Source organism: Centroberyx affinis, unplaced genomic scaffold (genome assembly GCF_046629955.1).
Source record: "Centroberyx affinis isolate AG114_WGS23_722 - 3 ecotype Tasmania unplaced genomic scaffold, CSIRO-AGI_Caff_v1 ptg003848l_1, whole genome shotgun sequence".
In the NCBI taxonomy this organism is placed as follows: Eukaryota; Metazoa; Chordata; class Actinopteri; order Beryciformes; family Berycidae; genus Centroberyx; species Centroberyx affinis.
The window spans coordinates 1-20,095 of NW_027281695.1; the positions used below are offsets into that span (position 1 = coordinate 1).

General features: G+C 41.4%; 1 protein-coding gene across 1 annotated transcript in view; it reads left to right on the forward strand.

Moving 5' to 3' along the window:
- Positions 1–3,267: 3,267 nt before the first annotated feature.
- Positions 3,268–20,095, forward strand: part of LOC139662576 (plasma membrane calcium-transporting ATPase 3-like) — a gene marked incomplete at its 5' end in the record, with an annotated part of 29,315 nt that continues 12,487 nt past the window's right edge. The window contains 16 exons of the mRNA XM_071541269.1: positions 3,268–3,720; positions 3,857–3,881; positions 3,976–4,479; positions 7,970–8,210; positions 8,709–8,966; positions 10,317–10,442; positions 12,816–12,941; positions 13,650–13,721; positions 14,988–15,026; positions 15,186–15,350; positions 16,271–16,485; positions 17,092–17,334; positions 17,433–17,674; positions 17,864–18,098; positions 19,299–19,478; positions 19,575–19,662. Coding sequence (XP_071397370.1) covers positions 3,268–3,720; positions 3,857–3,881; positions 3,976–4,479; positions 7,970–8,210; positions 8,709–8,966; positions 10,317–10,442; positions 12,816–12,941; positions 13,650–13,721; positions 14,988–15,026; positions 15,186–15,350; positions 16,271–16,485; positions 17,092–17,334; positions 17,433–17,674; positions 17,864–18,098; positions 19,299–19,478; positions 19,575–19,662 — 3,212 coding nt within the window. The remainder of the gene's footprint in view (positions 3,721–3,856; positions 3,882–3,975; positions 4,480–7,969; positions 8,211–8,708; positions 8,967–10,316; positions 10,443–12,815; positions 12,942–13,649; positions 13,722–14,987; positions 15,027–15,185; positions 15,351–16,270; positions 16,486–17,091; positions 17,335–17,432; positions 17,675–17,863; positions 18,099–19,298; positions 19,479–19,574; positions 19,663–20,095) is intronic.

The window sequence follows — 20,095 nt, forward strand, 5'->3', positions numbered from 1 at the left end:
TTTACTTTTTTTTACTGACCTTTAAACTGACCTTTATTTTTATTAGGGTGTACTTCATATAGATATGATGACAGATAATTGCTCATTTTGGTGGTTTAGTTCTTCAAAGTTCATAGAAAGTAGAGAACAGGTCAAAATTTATATTGTAATTGCACTAGCCAAGATTTTTAGTTTTTTAGGTTTAAAGTATCAAAGACCGTCTGGGTTGGTAAATATGAGAATGCTGTGTGCAGTTTACTGACGTCCCCTTTCTGGTTATCTGGGCATCGAAGTTCACATAGTTTTCAGTTACCTCTCACTGCCATTCGGGCCCGCCAACGTGCAAAATTGCAGCTTTAAGCATTCCGGCTGGTTTGACCCGATTCAAACACTCAAAAGAGATTTTCATTTTTCAGCTGTGTTTGATATACCGATGCAGAAGTTATTGCGTTAGAACAGCTCGTTGCAGTGCACCTGTGAAGTGAGATTTCCCTATTTGCTTTGCCCTCGTCCGCCTGGTCTCTCATCCATCTATGTGACTTTGTCTGCCCCGCCACGCTTTCATGTTATGTTGCTAAGCTACGACAGCATCAGCGAGCGGGTGGGCAGAGAGACAGACACCTCCTCCCATTCAGCAGAGCTTTCCCACCACAGCAAACATCAAGTAAGCCGGCGGGGAGATGGTGAAAGCTTTACTGTAGATCCATATTCCTTCTACTGAGAATCTGACCAAATGTTATTATCCAAAGACTGTAAGTTGGAGTGTTGGGTACGTTCACAGTTAAACACGAGAGAGCTTGTGCACTTTCAGGTGATATAGAACTTTCACGCTCCAATTTAGACATGCGTTTGAGTGATTTTCAGTGAGTGTTTGAATAACTTGATTTATTTGAATGGCATGTCTTGCATGTACAGCAGAATTCAGTCATGAGGACTACATAAAAAGTGAAGCTCCCATGACCTAATACAAAAAACTTCAGTTTCAGTTGCATCATGTCATCCCAATCATAACGACTTGTCCTATATTATCATGTAGTTGTTGTCGTGGTCTTAAAGAGATGAATATCTCAGGACTGTAATGATACCTGTAATTGTTCATCAACGATGAACAATGATGAAAATGGTAACTGACAGGAAAGGTCTGCTGAAGTTCCTTTATGGCTCTGCCTTGCTCAGTATGCCTGTCTGTATGACATGATCAGCAGAAAACATTGTAAGATTGGTCAGGATGAAGTGAAGCACTGCTTGTGTACGACCATGTTTAGCAAGTCAACAGGGTCAGCTGTCCCATTGGCCTATTGTTATTGAAATTATTAGGTGATGTTGTGAACTAGGTGCAAGCCTAAGCATCAGTACAGGCTAGTGTAGGTCACTATTGTGCTGTTTAGCACTGAAAGCGGCTGTGAAGAGGGTGGTTCTGGGATTGATTGATGGGGGAAGATGGCCACTTGATAACCCGAGTTACATACCCGCACTCACACACTCAACCCTGTAAAATTATATTAGGTAGCTAGTGATTGGTGCTGCTGTGTGATAAACCTGTAGCAGATTAGGTGGTTAGTGAATGTAACTTTTAGATTAGGTGGCTAATGAATATAATTTCTATATTAGGTGGCTAGTGAATGGTGCTGCTGTCTGATGGTCCTGTAACAATTAGATTAGTTAGTTACTGGATGGTGTTGCTTGTCTGATGGTCCTGTATGTATTATTACAGTGTAGCCTGATGTCCTTTATCACCAAATTTTATCACCAAATGTATTTGTGGGTTAGTACATAATTATTTTAACATCTGAATTGAGCTTCTGTATGAATGCTTGCACAAGGAATTGTTATACCACATCCTGTGTATTGGTAAATGCAAATGTGGAGAAATGTAACACCATGTTAACAGACTGATCCGCCCAGTGTTAATGTGGTGAGAGAGAGATGGAGAGAACTGAGAGTGACGGCAAGGTTGCCAGGAGCAGCAGGTGAGATTTGGCGAGGGTGGGACAGTAGTAGTGTGCAACAGTCTGCCTTAGTACTTATGCCAGAACACACTCCCTGCTGAGAAGCAGACACACACTGATTTTGCCATCTGTGCCACTCTACGCCCCATCCATCTCACTTGACTGAGAGAAGCCCATCTTTATCAGCACTCTCACATTGAGATGTAGGTCATGAGGTTTATAGGAGTCTAGAGAAAACCTTTGATCTCATCATAAACATTTACAATAATCACTGTTTATGAGGTTATTTTCTACATCACAGACAAGGTTACCATCCCTAAACATGGACTCAAATGACAAACACTCAAACTCAAACACTCAAATGACAATAAAAACATAGAGCCATACAGTTCATGTTTTAGCATGTTGTTCATGTTCATGTTGGGACTTGTATATGAATATTTATCAGTACACAGGAGCTGTGTACTGTAACTTCCCTGTCCCCTGTACTCTTTTTGGGTGAGTATGTAGAGTATATAGAAACCTACCATGGCTGTTTGGCAGGTGAGAGTGGGTATGTCATTGCAATTATCAAGTGGGTTCTTCCCATAACAGCTCCTCTATACCCATTCTCAACAACTGATCAGAGAGTTTATGACTGCCATTTTCTGCTACCATCATATGATAGAGACCTCCTATCTTAGCTATAAGATAGATTTGGCTGCTCATTTCAGCTGCTTCAGAAGGCTTCTCTCTGAGTAACCTAGTAGGGGATGTAGCTAGTAGCCAATTAGATGTGGATGTGGCTAATAGTAAACTAGTAGTGGATGTGGCTTGTAGTAAGCTAGAAGAGAATGTAGCTAGTAGTAAACTAGTAGTGGATGTGGCTTGTAGCAAGCTAGTAGAGAATGTAGCTAGTAGTAAACTAGTAGTGGATGTGGCTTGTAGCAAGCTAGTAGAGAATGTAGCTAGTAGTAAACTAGTAGTGGATGTGGCTTGTAGCAAGCTAGTAGAGAATGTAGCTAGTAGTAAACTAGTAGTGGATGTGGCTTCAAGTCCACATTGCCCAACTTCAACAGAATGGCCTTGGCTCTATGTTGTATGGGCTGCGCCCTCTCACAGGCTTCACTATTGGCCAATCCTCTCAAGGCTCCGCCTTGGCCCTGACGAAAAACCCCCCACAATTTACTCTTCTGACCAATAAGGAGGGAGTATGCCCTAAATAAGGGCTGCATAAACACTGCCTCAGTTCCGCCTTTTACTCAGCAATTGAACAAGAAAGAACACAGCGAGATTCATCACCTCCATGGTGTTGCCGTGAGAAGTCAACATGTCAACGTGTGAATGCTGCAACAACCAGCTGGTCGCTGGATACCAGCACTCCTCCTGGTTTCCATGCCTGGGATGGAGTCATCAGTCCAGCACAGCGAGCTGCCCTGCCTGTCTTTCGCTCCCTTGTGAGGAGCGAGAGACGGCTCTACACAGAAGACCCAGCCACCCTGTTTGACACCGAGCCGGCTTATTGGTACCCACTCAACGAGCTGCCATACCTCTTCAAAGACACTGCTGAGAGGATGGATATCCTGCTGCCCCCTCCCCCTTCTCGGAAGACACAGGTGGATGACTTAACCACTGGTCTTGCAGCCAAGCCTAAGCCAGTCCCTTGCCTGCATGTCACGTGTCCACAGATGGAGCCTATCTTCCATTATGCACGCTGTTCTGTGTGTATCCACCCCCTGGTGAAACGGTTCCTAAAGGGAGTGAGGAGACTGAGGCCCCCTGCCTCCGGGCTTGTGCCACACTGGGACCTGCGGTTAGTCCTTGAGAAACTCTGTGATTCTCTGTTTGAATCACTGGCGCTGGAACCGGAATTGCTCTGCTTCATTTCAAAATCTATTGGCTTCAGCGTCAAAACATTTTACCTTTTCTTTTCCCTTTCCCACTTGAAGGGACTGTGAGCGTACTCCACACATGGTCAGATGCTACTCGGTCCTTGGTGTGGCAGCGGTGGCCATGCCGAGCAACTTGAATGAACAAAGTTGATTTTGTTCCCTACACTCCTGTGTAGGGCCAGGCATACCTATTTCAGATGATGGGAATGAAGGCTCATTTCATGGAGCTGACCAGTGTTGACATTAATGATACCTTTGAGGAGGATGCAGCCAACAAATTCAAACAAATCTTGGAGTATTTCACTTTTCTATGCACTGTCAGAGCAAGTAAAGCAGGAAAAAGTCTTTCTAAAGCAAGCACCGGAGGGGATTGTGTTTGTGGGGCAGTGCTTTTGCTGTTTGCTCACTTCAAAGAGGAGCAAGAGAAACTGTTTGTGGTGGTGGAGGATACCTGCATCACCAGTGAGGTTGACCAAGTGCATCTCCCTCCGACACCTTGCATCAAGAGCCCACTGACAGCTGGTGTCTTCATGGTGGCAGTGGACCAGGTGGTTGTCAACAAGTACCTTTCCAGCTTCACACAGGCCCTCCATTTGATGTTCTCCTCATACTACATCCTCAACATTGACTATCCATCAGAGCTTGGTGCAACCCTGGAATTCTGCAGTTGCATATACAAAGTAAATAAATACTGACAGAGGATCCAAGGTTGAAAGGAAGGAGAACAAGCAGCAGCATGCTGTCAACCCAAAAGTCCTGACCCTCATATCCTGAATCTCTTCTTTTGAATGGGGAGAGTGACAGTGGGATCCTGGTGCCTGCCAAGTGGGAATCAAGCAACCGCCTATTGAAAGAAGGTGAAGCAGCCCTATTGATGATTAAGACAGTTGTTATGACAGGATTTACTGCTCATACTGTACAATATTCTGTACTGAGAAATTCTGCTTCTCAAGTTTGATTTAAATACAAAATTGTGTAATTGTCAATAAAAAACAAAAAACAAAAAAAAGATTGTTTTATTAGTTTTGTATCGTAGCATGATCTGGCAGCTTAAGTTTAAGCAGTAAAAACTGGCCTTTTTATTTAAAGGTCCCATATGGAGTTGGATGGTCTATCTAAACATGGTGAAAGTATCAAAACGTACGGTCGTCAACTAAATCCACACAATCCATATTAGAAAAGCGAGCCTCTAAACGAGCCGTTTGGACTTCCGTAACTTTGTGGCGTCACAAAGGTTCGCTCATTATCATTTTTGTAAGAAATAATAGACTAAAAAAATGTTTTTTTCAGTTGAGCATTTGAGCGGTTGTCATTGTTTATTACTGGAGAGTTTTCCCTACCTGTCTGCTGCCTGCTCTGCCGTGTCTGTTGGCTAACCGTTTCACTCTTGAAACGGTTAGCCAATCAGAACTGAGGGTTGTCTCTGAGGGTATTAATGAGCCTTAAAGGCACAGCAACCGAAACGGCCTAAGGCTCAGAGAGATGGTGGAAAATGTGTGTTTTTGGTACATGACACCACACAAACAAACAGCTTTTAATGGACCTCGAGACATACAGTAAAACTCTGGAAAGTGTAGAATATGGGACCTTAAAGATTAATTAATTAATTAATATGTCTTGAGAAAAAAAAAGATTAGTTATGCCAATATGCAAAACAAATTTTGATACCGATGCCATGTCGAGTTTGAATATTCAGTATACGAGTTATGTATGTATACTGAAACTTGAAAACTCAAATGAACGACTACTTTCTCAAAGAGGAGATGTCGTGAGATGTCGTTTGTGAAGGTGTAATGTAATAGATTGATTTAGCCTATACAGAATTAATGTTGAAATACTTGCATTGCCATCATTGACGGTTGTTCTGTGGCTCACTATAGCCTGTACTTTGATAATGTACAGAAGCCATTTGTCTCATAGAGAGCTTGGCTTGCTCAGTGCCTGTTTGTGAGTGAGTGGGTGGGGGGAAAAGGTGACTAGCTGAGCATTGGAGGAGCTGCTGTCAGACTCGTTCAATGACCTTTGATGGGAAACTCCGAGTGGGAGGTTTGATTTACTTGAACCAGTATGTTCCATTTCAGACTCCGTATGTTTCAAGCTCCAGAAGGATTTGTTCAAAATGGTTCATTTGTTCTTTTTCACCCGGCACTATCAGCCCAATATTCTTAATTTTATTAGGCCAGATTATATTTCCTCCCAGTCAGATGATATAAGATTACCACGGCTGTTTAGTCACAGTTGAATTTCTAGGGTTAGGGTTAGGGTTAGGGTTAGGGTTAGGGCTAGTTTTTAACGAGGCCACATTAATTAAACATTAATTAAAACATTAGTTGTCGTAAGTCTTTGTTGTTTCAGATATTAAATGGAGAGGTGAGAGCACAGTGCTGAAGATTGTCCAAGCCATAACTTTAATTTAAATATAACATAGAGCCTACACGGCGTATTTCCATTTTGTGCTTTCAGATTCTAGCAACCATTCTACTCTATGCTGATGGTCAAATGTTTAGATAATACCTTGATTGAAGTCTTGAAAAAATATCCACTGTTTTTTAGAGATATCAAAAATTTGCCATTTTCTAAAATATACATGCCTGAAACATGACCCATGCGGACTCACATTTTGGACACTGAGAAATGGCGACTTCGATGGCAAAGCAGTGAAATAAAGTAAAATGTTCTAATGCCATTTTCAGTGAATTCTTCATACTACATATAAAATTACATAGACTTCTAATAATCATATCCCAGAGGAACATTCCGGTCTTAATCGTTTATTTGTCGCTCATCCATCCAGCCATCCACTTTGCCCAAAATGCATCTCCCTATTGGCAATGAACTTTTATTATGGGCTCATGCATGATTACGTTCACTCTTTCCAAAAACAAAAGGCACATTTAGGATACCTGAGTCACCCGCAGCAGTCTCATCTTCCTCTAATGCCATGTTGGTATTGCCTTCTTTTTCTGGCACAATGCCCCTTAATTAGGGTTTCCCATTATCAAGGTGAGACATCCCCATGCCCCCGCAACACTTTGTTAACCTGAGTGAATGTGGATGTGGAAATGATTCACTGCAATGTGCATCTCTACTCAGAGCTAAAATGTGCCCAGAACACCACAACCAGAAAGTATAATGACACTGATATGGCTGAAAGCTATAACCAGGAATTGAGCAGGGCCAACACATGATGGATAGAAAATCATAGTATAAAAATAGTCTGGACACAACTTAAGCAAAAGGTACCACTAGGTATTTTGGAAATTAAGGAGACATACGTTGGCAAATCCTTTCTTGATAAAAACCTGAACCTGAACCTGAAAGGTCAGACCTTTCTATACTTATCTCCTCTCTGCCCTTCATTCTTGATTGCTGAATTATTGCTCCCAGGGAGTAAGAAGCAATGTAATTTCCTTATTTGCTAAAGGACTAAAGAGTACTAAATAATGAACCCAGCACCGATCATATCATCAATCTACTCTATAACAACTGAACCATTTCAGGCAGGATCATAAAAGTTTGTGTGTAATTTCACAGTCCATGTCCCAGATTGTCCTTGAATTGAAAGTCACCACAATCAAAGCCGGATGCCCTCCATGTCAGTTATGTTCTTCATCTTCGTCCAGAAACAAGCCATGCTAGTGGTAGAATAGAAATGATTAGAACTAACTTAGCCTATAGCATATGATGTGAAATGATGTGATGAGAGAACTTGTTACTGAACCCTTTGTTAATATTTGGCAGATGGACTGGTACTCTGATATTTACTTTACCGTTGAAAGTGCTGTAAGTAAAGTACATCACTGCCAAGCACAATTAATAAGAGGATATTTGCCTTGAAGGATGGCCAATTCAGCAACATTAACCAGCTGAGTTACTCTACCCAATTTAGAGTTCCTTCATTTAATAAGCACTTCATGGAGTGGCGATTGCATAACAGTAACCACTCTTGACATGTGGTAGAGGCTAGCAGCAAGGCACTAATGATGTCCAGCTAGGACAAGCAACTTTGAAACAAGGACAATCACAGGGTCAAAGCAAACTGCAGTTAAAAAAGACAGAACCCTAATTTACACCTTATGTTTTCTTTCATCTTGCTTTAGTGAGAGAATTCATTCATTAGAGCTTCATGAGCACCAAAGAAAAAATAAATTAAAGTACGATTGTGAACAGAACCTTCTAACACCCTTGAACTCCCTTTGTATCCCCCACCAAGGCCTCTCAGACAATGTCGCCGACCTGGAAATACGCACGCAGGTGTTTGGACAGAACTTTATCCCACCAAAGAAGCCCAAGACCTTCCTGCAGCTGGTGTGGGAAGCTCTGCAGGATGTGACCCTCATCATCCTGGAGATCGCTGCCATCATCTCCCTGGGCCTCTCTTTCTATCAGCCGCCTGCCGAAGAGAGTGAATGTAAGTCTGTCTCTCCTTAACTTGCACTGCCTTGCATGGCTGAATTGCATTGTGTATTGTCTTTGTCATTTTTTGGGATGTTCCTTGGAAAAAAGATTTCAATCTCAATGTGACTGCCTGCTTAAATAAACCTTGAAAGCATTTGACAGATGGTGATGTGCAGGATGTGGCCAAGTTCAACACCAACCCATTCAAAGAAAAGATTTTCAAATTATGATATTATGGCAGTTTAAAAATTCAGACTACAGATATCGCCTCAACTTTCATTTTGGTGCTGTATTTACATAGGTTTTAAACATATCAACATCTGTTCAACATCTAAATGTTTGCCAGAATAAATTAAATATATATAACCCTAACCCTAACCCTAACCCTGTATCAACTCACAAGAGATGTTTTCAAAATCGCCTCATGTCATGTTCCTTCTGAACTTGCCTCTGCTCTCTCTTTGTTGATCTGTCTAACCCCCCCCCCTCCTGCCCTGTTGCCTTTGAGCAGCATGTGGAAATGTGGCGTCTGCAGCGGAGGACGAAGGAGAGGCGGAGGCCGGCTGGATCGAAGGGGCGGCCATCTTGATGTCGGTCATTTGCGTGGTGCTGGTGACAGCCTTCAATGACTGGAGTAAAGAGAAGCAGTTTCGCGGGCTGCAGAGCCGCATCGAGCAGGAGCAGCGCTTCGCCGTGGTTCGCAACGGCACCGTCATCCAGATCCCTGTGGCGGACATGGTGGTGGGAGACGTGGCACAAGTCAAATACGGTCAGTATAATAAAGACAAAGATGACCAACTATCTTTTCAATGACCCTTATTCAGAAAACTCAACTTTAACAGCATTGTGGTGCGCAAAAACTGTAGCTTGGTTATTTGACATTGTTCATAAATTCTCTGGGGCTGTGATTACCGTTACTCTCAGCCAATGAAAATCAGTATGTTAATTAGGCATTACTTATGTAAAAGCCACTCTGACACTAGATATATCAGAATGGCAGAAAAAGCCAAAATTCAGTTTAAATTCAATTTTTGCCAAATTTTTAACTGCAACCAACAGCTTCTTTAAGTCACTCTGTTGGTCGGTAGGGTCGATCCCAAAAACATAAAAAATACCACTGCGTATATAGAATCTGACTTCCTAATCCTAAAACAAACCCTAACCCTAGTTTACATCACTAAAGAGTCCCAACTCCACTTGTTCCACTCTTGATAAGTTGTTGAGGAATAAATCTCATGTAAAATGGCATAAAATGGCAACATGCCTGGATCAAGCCACATAAGTATGCAGTTACAAATTAAGTTAAAGAAGACTGACTTTGAAGCATGTGTGCCCAGCATACATACAGTATAAGTTAAGTATACAGTAAGTATAAGTATAGCTTTGCCAAATATACACAGTTATGTTCTATTCATAATGCACTTACAGCAAGCTTACTGTAAACTTTTCACATACAATTTCCAGGTTTAAAAATTTGAAAAAGACAGAACCCTAATTTACACCTGATGGTATTATGCTGCTTTTCCCACTTCCATCCATCCTTAGTCTCACCCACGGATGTAATAGAGGGCAAAGCCATCAAAATTCAGTCTACCCACCTTGTTATGCAATAATTTGCACTGCAGGTGCTATAAGTAAGATTTTTCACCATAGCACAAAATAACTATAAAATATATATACGGGGATTGATAGGGTTGTTGATCAATACCAATGACTCAACGATTACTTGGCCAGGTGCTGAGATTTCTGGCTTTCAAAACTCACTTTCTGGCCCGTAATGTGTTTTGGAACAAAAACTCCCCACCCAATGGAATTTCAAGACACCACCCAACCCCACCTGACCTACGGGCGTTTTTACTGGCCTCACAATTCTGCTATGAAGGCTAAAATGTCTGGCTCTCAAGCCAAAAAAAATGACAAAGCAGTAATACTTCTACAGTTTTTTACATGATACATTACCTCCTCGCTATTTTGGATGTCTGCCCTAGTTAGCTAGCTTACTCTTCTCTATTGTGAAAATATGACTTTATTATTTGTATGAGTTATGATGACCATGGGTGTATGGGTCATAGGTTACCCACCTTTCTATTTACCACTACACCCCTGTTCCCTCATCCAGGTGACCTGCTGCCTACTGATGGGATACTGATCCAGGGCAACGACCTGAAGATCGACGAGAGCTCCCTAACCGGAGAGTCCGACCACGTACGCAAATCTGCGGACAAAGACCCCATGTTGTTGTCTGGTGAGTCATGTTAGAGCCAGACCCCGGGCTGGTTCCACCATGTCTGTTTTAGCTGTGGCATGGCCATGGATGTGCATATTAGATTTGGGTATGTTTTGTACGTCTGTACTCTATAACCCTAGCCCTATGCTATATATGGGTTTACCCGATTTCAGAGTATTTGCATGCCTTTATGGTTTGCAGTGTGTATGTGTGCGTGTGTGTCTACATATGTACATTATGTGCTCACTGTGAAAACTCAGTGACTGATGAGCTGTCCCAGTGAGTTTTCTGTCTGGTGTGTATTTGTGTTAATAATAGGATTGTCATAATGGAATTGTGGCTGCTGGTCGGCTTCCTGAAGCAGCAGGTCACAAAGTCCATTAGACACCCTGGGGATCACAGCCATCCTCAACCTAACCCCGACACACACACACACACACACATCTGCTATGCTATGCCAGCCTAGTATCACTCCACATAGTGTATGCTAAAGTGTTAGCATCGAGCCTACTATCACTCAATGTAGTGTACACCATGCATTGCTGATATCACATTTCACCATACTACGCGTGTGTAAAACGGGAGCACCTGCTAAACAAAGTTGCATTTTAATTTTTTTTTACTAATGTCAAGATAGTCTGGATCTCACACCACTATCCGTAGCTTACAGAGACTTGAAACATTACAATGTTTTTCCCAAATGAAATAAGCCTCTTGCGGAAAAAAAGATGGTCTGAAGGTGAGACACTCCCATTGACTCCTAGCCAAAAAAAAGCAGTCAGGAGACAGAAATAATCAATAGTGAGACCTATCGCTTCATCTGCATACTGTCTGCCACCATCACTCAATAGTGTTAAAGTGTTTGCATGGAGCTTCTATCGCTCAACATAGTGTTAAAAAGTGTTAGCATGGAGCTTCTATCACTCAACATAGTGTTAAAAAGTGTTAGCATGGAGCTTCTATCACTCAACATAGTGTTAAAGTGTTAGCATGGAGCGTCTATCACTCAACATAGTGTTAAAAAGTGTTAGCATGGAGCTACTGTCACTCAACATAGTGTATGCTAAAGTGTTAGCATGGAGCACCGCAGCCAAATATCTACCGGGGATACGTGCGTGATTTTGGTGTCTATTTTCTCATCACTTAACAGATAACTTGACCAAGACAATCTATCAAAAACTTACTGTATTCCAATAAGACCTTGGAAAATGCAGTTTTATTTTCTTGGTGGTGAATAGTGTTATGAAAGATGGAAGGACATGCAGTGTAAGTCATGTAATTTACACAGTAGGCTGGCAGCAGGCTACATGTTACGCTCCTTTGTCTTCTGTACCCACCATTGCTTGAATTCCCCCGTTATTCACGGCGAGAGTATTTTTGACATCAAGTGTAATTACACAGTGAGTTACTCACCGTTTCAAAGTCATTACCCAGTAGAGTGCCATAATTAATGGGAATATAATGGAGGTCTGTTGTACAGAGCTAATTAGATCACACAGGGAAACACAGGAAGGTGACCAAAGTATTTATGAGTTAGAAGGAGGCAGCTGCATTGGGTTATTTCCAAAATGTTGTATATCCATTTAAGAAAAAAATAATCTCCTGAAATTCAATAGTCATTATCTCTAGAACATCCAGTCTGTGTTTACATTTTGTCAGACAAACATTTGAGTTGCCTATCCCTCTTTAAAAATGACCATGCTTTATTTTTACTTATGAGACAAAGTGTTTAGCTGTGTTTCTGCTGCAAAAATCATGTGTGAAGTGCTAGTGTGGTGGAGAACTATGAAGACCCAATTCAGTTAAATCTTTATTAGCTCATGAGCTAATAAAGATTTAACCGAATTGGGTCTTCGATTATGAGTTACTATTAAAGTTATGTGTTAAGATCTCTGCTTACTAAGTAGGTGGTTAGGGTTAAAGTTGTTAAAGTTGTTGTTGACTATATGTGATGATCATCACATATAGTCAAATCAGAGATCTTAAAATGACACATAACTTTAATAGTAACTAATAGTAACTAATCTGCTTTATTTTAAAGCCAACAATCATTTTGAGTTTCCAAAAAGTGGATATCTCAGTATGGAATGAAAATATAATTTAGAAATATCCTACAGGATTAAATTTTTTAACACATAATCCTGTATCAAGTGCTCTTTTAAGAAAATTGAAATGTTAAAAAAAAAAATCATGTTTTTCTTTTCTGTAGTGGGACTACTTTTTCGTTTTCCCCTGTGTCAAGAATTATAATAAACATTTTAACACTTAATGGCATCCTTTTAAAGCATGAAAGCATGTTTGATCTCAATTTTATGAACGCAAAGCGACATTCAGAATGTATTTCAAGTGCACTTAAATACGTGTGTGTGTGTGTGTGTGTGTGTGTGTCAGGAACTCATGTGATGGAGGGCTCAGGGAAGATGCTGGTAACTGCGGTTGGGGTCAACTCCCAAACTGGGATCATCTTTACCCTGCTGGGGGCCGGAGAGGCCGAGGAGGAGAAGAAAGACAAGAAAGGTAAGGAGGAATCACAATCAACGACAATTTACAACTTTGTTTTTCCCTTCTTCTTTGGAAACCTGATACTTTATTAATGACCACTGTTTTGTCTAAATAGCCACATTGTGGAGCCTTTAATAGATGGAAATGGTTTGATATGTATTGGGGAAATAAGTTGTTAAATGCAGAGTGTGTTGTAAACATTGTGGCTACCAGTGAAATGATTGTGTTGAGTATGATAACAATGACTCATGCAATATTATGCACCGCTCTTATATTTCCAAGAGAGCGGTTCCAAGCCTTAATGTACTTTATGAATTAGAGAGAGAGGAGGAGAGTGGAGGCTTGCTGTCATATCAACCCTTCCCTCCCGCCTGCTCCCCTTGATGTGAGCAGAGTGCCAGCTGTTTAATAATTCTATCCTGTAAAAGCACTGCAGTCTGCAGAGCAATCAATAATTGAATGGAAAGAAGGGAGAGCAAGATGGTGCCGGGGTTGCATGCAGAGAGGATGCCACAGTTTAGAGGACAGTTAGAGAACGCGCACCAGAGACGCAGCCATGTTTTATTCACCGCTCACTCTTTTCATTTTACGTTGCGTTGCTTGTTTTTGGTCATTTACTTTGCTCACACTTTGAGTTGTTTTTCTTTTATACCTTTTTTTTGTTTATATCTGTTGTCATCCCCGACCCATCTGAAATGCACACACCATCCCGGCCCCCGTCAGAGGGCAATAGTAACTCAGTCACGCAGCAGCAGCCCCCTGCACTCGAAGTGAAACAGAGCCGCGTCAGAAATGGTAGGTGTTTCCCTTATGACTGACTAATGCCTGGTTCACAACTGAGTCTGTCACATTCTGCAGACGTCATCTGCAGCACAGTGTTGTCCTCAGCTGACAGAGGATAGTGAAAGTTGACAACGCCCAAAACACAACAAACAAATACATTGTACTTTACTTTTTCTGCTACTTGACATTGAAAAAATACATTTTGGAGAGAGGTTATATTATCCCTTAAAGCAAAGTAATAGCCTATTATACACACATGAGCAACTACGTAATGTTATCATTGTTACCAAATCATCATCAACATTTTTTCGGAATTTAAAATGGACAATCTCTACTGTAAGATATGTTTTATTAAAAGAAAAAAAATGAAATAGCTTATGGATCTAGTCAAGCATATAACATCCAGCTAAGTTAGCAGACTGGAGAAAACACAAGTTATGTTTTTCCACTGTATCCGTCACTCTGCTGCCAACAGAGAGGGGTGCTGCATTATCGCTCCATCAGAATTGTCTCCCATAGGAATGAATGGACAGAATAGTCAGTTGTGAACAAGGTGTCAGATTGGTGACAAGGTTCACTGTAGGAGCCGCCCAAGTGTGGAAACAGTTAACAAGTCAGGTATTCTGTATTTTAAGGGCCTTCAATCAACATATTTTTTGGAATGCATTTCAGCAATCCATGTTGTATACTGTTTGGCAGTAGAAAAAGACTAAACTTACTTATTTCCTGAATATGTTTCCATGCATGGAGAAACATCCATTTCATGGAGGAAATAACATCAAGGATAATATATAAAGAATTGAGAACTATGGTAAAATTCCAGATAAAATGAACTTGCATAGTGATAAAATAGCTACAATAATTACAGTGTTCTCATTCCAGTCTGTTGCTTTTATTTTGCCCTCTCATCTTCTGTTTTTCTACCCACTTCCTCATATGATTTAAGTACCTTCTATATGTAATGTATTATTTTATTCTGTGATTCAGCCATGGCTTATTCAGTCACCATTCAATCAATTCAGGGGTTGAGTGAAATCCAATATTGAGGGGATGTGGAAAGGGGTTATAAGAGTCAAGCATTAGGCCTATTGCATTGCCAAATAAAATATTGACATACGAGCAAACGTAACAGTACAACAATAGAAGTAACTTCTTAAATGTTTCTAAATTTGAAGGCATCTAGTGAATTGAAACCGAATTGAATCTAGTGAATTGAATTGATTGTGACCTCCGAGGGCTCAATTTAAAAATGCAAATTACCCCCTTGCTTATTCTCAGGCAAGCCGGATGGGACCCTGGAGAGCAATCAGAACAAAGGTAAGCATCGTGATATTTCAATGTCAGCTCAACATTTCCTTGAACTGAAAAAAGTGTGGCATAGACATCAGTAAACAAATTGCTAGTTTGTACCAGAAGTAGACCAGCCATGCAGACTGGTGTCCTTCCAACTACTTAACCAACTTTTCGTCACCCAAGCCAAGAAACAGGATGAGGCCGTTGCCATGGAGATGCAGCCCCTGAAGAGCGCTGAAGGTGGGGAAGTGGAGGAGAAAGAGAAGAAGAAGGCCAGTGTGCCCAAAAAGGAAAAATCGGTTCTTCAGGGCAAGCTCACTAAACTGGCAGTGCAAATCGGGAAAGCAGGTGAGGCAGATTTAATTTGACGGCTTCACCTGTTCCCCTTCAAGTGCTGGATGTTACGTTGTGTTTGTTTGGACTTCAAAGGCAAAGACATGGAGTAGTAGTTGAAGGGTTAAGGGTCAAAACAACTGACCTCAAAGGCCTCTCTATGTTGCAACATTAACAAACTTAAACCTCATAAAATCATAAAATTAACATTTACATCATAACCTTGCCATTATAGTGTTTCTCTGTTGTATTTATATGCACAATATTACATAAATGTGGTGATAGTTAAAATTATTTGACTTCTTATGACTCATTTCTGTATTCATTTCTTTCATTCATGTAATTTTACACAGGTAGCAGAATTGGGCCAACAGTGGAATTCAGCTTGTAACCAACCATGAATATGTTAGGCCCAATGAGTGGTTTTTATATTCAGATTGTTAAACCTTAATGTAACAAATTACAATTGTTTTTCATTTTTTATTTCAGTTATTATTTTTTATAATCAATATTCTCTCTTTCTATGAAATTTGTAATGATGCATTGTTTACAATTTTGTAATGTACTATTCTTGAAAAGAAAACAAAGCAGATATGTAGAAAAAGATCATCTATAAAAGGCACATTCCTGGGAAAATGGGCAGGCTAGATGAAAGCAACTGGGAGTTTTGCTTATTCTGTAATAGATTTAAAGACTTAGTGACCAATACAATAGTTACATTGAATTAGTTATTTAACAATGTGGAGAAATGTAACAGCCAAAAGTCTAAGTAAAGGCCATGGCTTTTTGCTGTCCAGATAGAATCAGCTTTGCGATTTCTATTTATAGTAGCTAATTCCATTTGTGCAAGAGCACCACCCTGCTGTATGTGTTTTTTATCTGTGTTATGACTCATGCACAAGCACCTAATTGCAATTGACCTCAATTCCTCCTAGGCCTGGTCATGTCTGCCATCACGGTCATCATCCTGGTGGTGTACTTTGTGATCGAGACGTTCGTGGTGCAGAGCAAGGTGTGGGTCACAGAGTGCACTCCGGTCTACGTTCAGTACTTTGTCAAGTTCTTCATCATTGGTGTCACGGTGCTGGTGGTGGCCGTGCCAGAGGGCTTACCGCTGGCTGTCACCATATCCTTGGCTTACTCTGTAAAGGTGAGCTATTTTTGTTCAGCTGTTTTGTGTGTGTGGATGGGGGTGACTCCGCTCCAAAGAGGTAAATCTGGAACAAGGTTGTGACATATGCACACTATATTCAGCTTTACATGGGTTGAAGCTTCAAGTGTAAACAGTGCACTATCCATATGAAATGAACTCAATCAATTAGACTGACTGGTTTGTCCATATACCTCCAAATGTAGAGCAGGTGTGCTTCCTCTTGTGGACCTTCTTGGCTGGGTGCTCTGCTATCACTAAAACATGAATCCAGAACTGAGACAGAGTCTTGCTGTGTTCTGGATTTTTGGGGTGCCGCTATCCCATGTTCCCCAGAGTTCCTGCCCCTTTTAACCCCTAGTAGTAGTAGTAGTAGTACTAATAGTAGTAGTAGCAGTAGTAGTGGTATTATCCTGGGTTTCAATGGGGCATTTTAGTGTTCCATGGTCTAAATTCTATTTCAGAAACCTTAAATTTCTGCCGTGCCAAGAATAAAATTCTGGGGGAAACAGCAACCAAAAATATCGGCATTGGCAAAAACTTATATCAGTTGAAGCCTAGTAGATGGTAATATCGCTTAGTCATTTTTTTTGCCCCTGTCTTTAGAAAATGATGAAGGACAACAACCTGGTGCGCCACTTGGATGCCTGCGAGACCATGGGCAACGCCACGGCCATCTGCTCGGACAAGACGGGCACGCTGACCACCAACCGCATGACGGCAGTTCAGGCCTACGCCTGCGACCATCACTTCTGCGAAGTCCCCGACCCCGACCAGCTTAACCCCAAGGTGCTGGAGATGCTGGTCAACTCCATCTCCATCAACAGTGCCTACACCTCTAAGATTATGGTGAGAGTTTTCTCTATCAGACCTAAGGAAGGATATGAGGTAAGCATCTCTCCTCATCTCAGTACCATCATCTGTTTTTTCCTGTTCTTCTTCCCTAGCCACCAGATAAAGAGGGAGGCCTACCCAAACAGGTGGGCAACAAGACAGAGTGCGCCCTCTTGGGTTTAGTCCTGGATCTGAAGAGAGACTACGCCCCCATCCGAGAGCAGATCCCCGAAGAGAAGCTCTACAAGGTCTACACCTTCAACTCTGTACGCAAATCCATGAGCACCGTGGTGCAGCTTCCAGATGGATCCTTCCGCCTATACAGCAAAGGTGCTTCCGAGATACTGCTCAAGAAGTGAGTGAGAAACGCTGTTTTTTTTGTACCATGTAAAACATTTGTATTTGCTTCTCATTTCAGAAGGTGAAAGTATGGTGAGTTAAATGCCAAGAGTGATTAGCCTGCAAGCGGACCACTTGCCGTTGATTGCTTTGGGTTTTGGAGTGAATCTGTCTATCATTAAGAACCTGTACTCTATGTTGCAAGATGTTCATCAGTTATGACGGCGGGGGGCGAACAGCGGGGTTTCCGTCCACGTGACAAGGATGAGATGGTCAAGAAGGTGATCGAGCCAATGGCGTGCGATGGCCTCCGGACCATCTGTGTAGCCTACCGGGACCTGCCTGCCAACCCAGAGCCCGAGTGGGACAACGAGGCCGACATCTTGACCGACATGGTTTGCATTGCTGTGGTGGGCATTGAGGACCCTGTCCGTCCTGAGGTAGGTCACAGTGGCTGTTACGCTTTGTTATACTATGTGTGTCTTAAAGTTTCACTTAGCAAGATTTTTATTTAAAAAACCGTCTTGTCAGTCTAAATCAGACAGTGGGGCTACAACAGAGAAGAGCGTCCCATCCACACTAATTGAGACACCATAGATTCCCCCAATTTGCCCAAATAATATTCTATGGTCACTGGCAAGAAATCCTCTCTACCCACAGCAAGTCACAAAGTCTTCACTACCTCCTCCCCCACCACACACTAAGAAGTTTACTGACATCACCTTAAACGATTTCTGGGTAATGAAGTCCTTCAAACTCTCAAAAATTCAAACAGTTATAATCTGCTGCTACTTGGGGTGGCCAATTTGTGAAGTTGACTAAAAATGTCTTAGCACAAAACTCATCATAATGAAACCTTGCCCCGGTTTATGTAGTGGCAGTGGGAGTGATAAATAAATTAAAGAATACTTATTAGCTTGGAAATTTATGAGGCACTTCTGTGCCTTAGTGATTTGATTTGAACAATTGCCACTGCCTAGTAAATCTCAGTTTGGATTATAACAGTTTAATCATCTGAATGAATTATGAATATACCTTTCAGATATGTCCTGTATTTATTGTTGTCACTGCAGATGAGGTGGAAAATCCCCCTGTGCCTTATTACACACTTTCAAATGATAGACAGTGTTGCTACCTGCTCCTCCAAAGTGCATCCAAAACACTCTTTACATGCTTAGTTTTGTCTCTTAGTTTTTGGATTATTTATTATTTAGACAGAAATATTGTTGATGATGTGTGGAATACCATTTTTGCCATTTCCACTTATGCAGTGCATGTGTAACATGGTTGATACTACATGATTTAACCCCCTGAACACTCAGTACAAAGTTGAAATACCCTTCATTTGCGGCTTGAATTGGATTCTTTTAAAGTGGAGGAAGACACTGCGTTTTGAACTTTCATGGTCATGTGATCCTGGTGATTCAGGGTTCAAGCCATGCCAAGGGCAAGTGCTGAATGCAAAGTGCCTGCCAGCTTCAGTGACCATTAACTGCAGTGGTGCCATGACCCAGAACACAGGCTAATGATATGATGGAGCCCATGCTATGGCAGTAAAATGCCAAGCCAAATGGATTTTGTGACTGTGTCCCCCTATAAGCGTAGTCATAACGCTAATATTTCTCCTTCCTTTCTCCCAGGTCCCAGACGCCATCAAGAAATGCCAGCAGGCAGGTATCACAGTGCGCATGGTGACAGGTGATAACATTAACACTGCACGCGCCATCGCTGCCAAGTGTGGCATTATTCAGCCAGGCGACGACTTCCTGTGTCTTGAGGGAAAAGAGTTCAATCGACGAATCAGGAACGAGAAAGGAGAGGTACACTAAGAAATGTGATTCTGTATGGCAAATTACATCGTTCCAATACATTTCTTTGACTAACACAAACTTATACAATATTAATGTTCCAAACAGATTGAGCAAGAGCGCATTGACAAGATCTGGCCCAGGCTGAGGGTTTTGGCCCGGTCCTCCCCCTCAGACAAACACACTTTGGTAAAAGGTGGGTTTTTCCAAGCCAGACCTGCACAAGTGGAGATTAGTAAATGGTAGTTGTGTACAGGAGAAAAACCAGAGGCAAAAGTGTATTAACCATTGTAGTAGAATGAATGAATGTGCTTAAATGTGGTATTGTTTTCTTTGTTGTTTAGTAGTAATTTTATTACTTCTTCTCACTTTACAACTGAGCCGGTAATGCAAATACGAGGCCCATTTTATAAATCCTGCATCTGTCATTGATTCACACATTTACTTCCTTCATATTCTCATATTTGCCTCATTTGTTCTTCATTGCATCTGTCTACATGTCTATATATTATGTCTATATATTATTCATCCCTTATCTATTATGTCTATATATTATTCAACACTTTTGTTGTCTCAATGTTCCATTGCTTTTATGTTGCACACCCTACATCCATGCTGTAATTTCATAT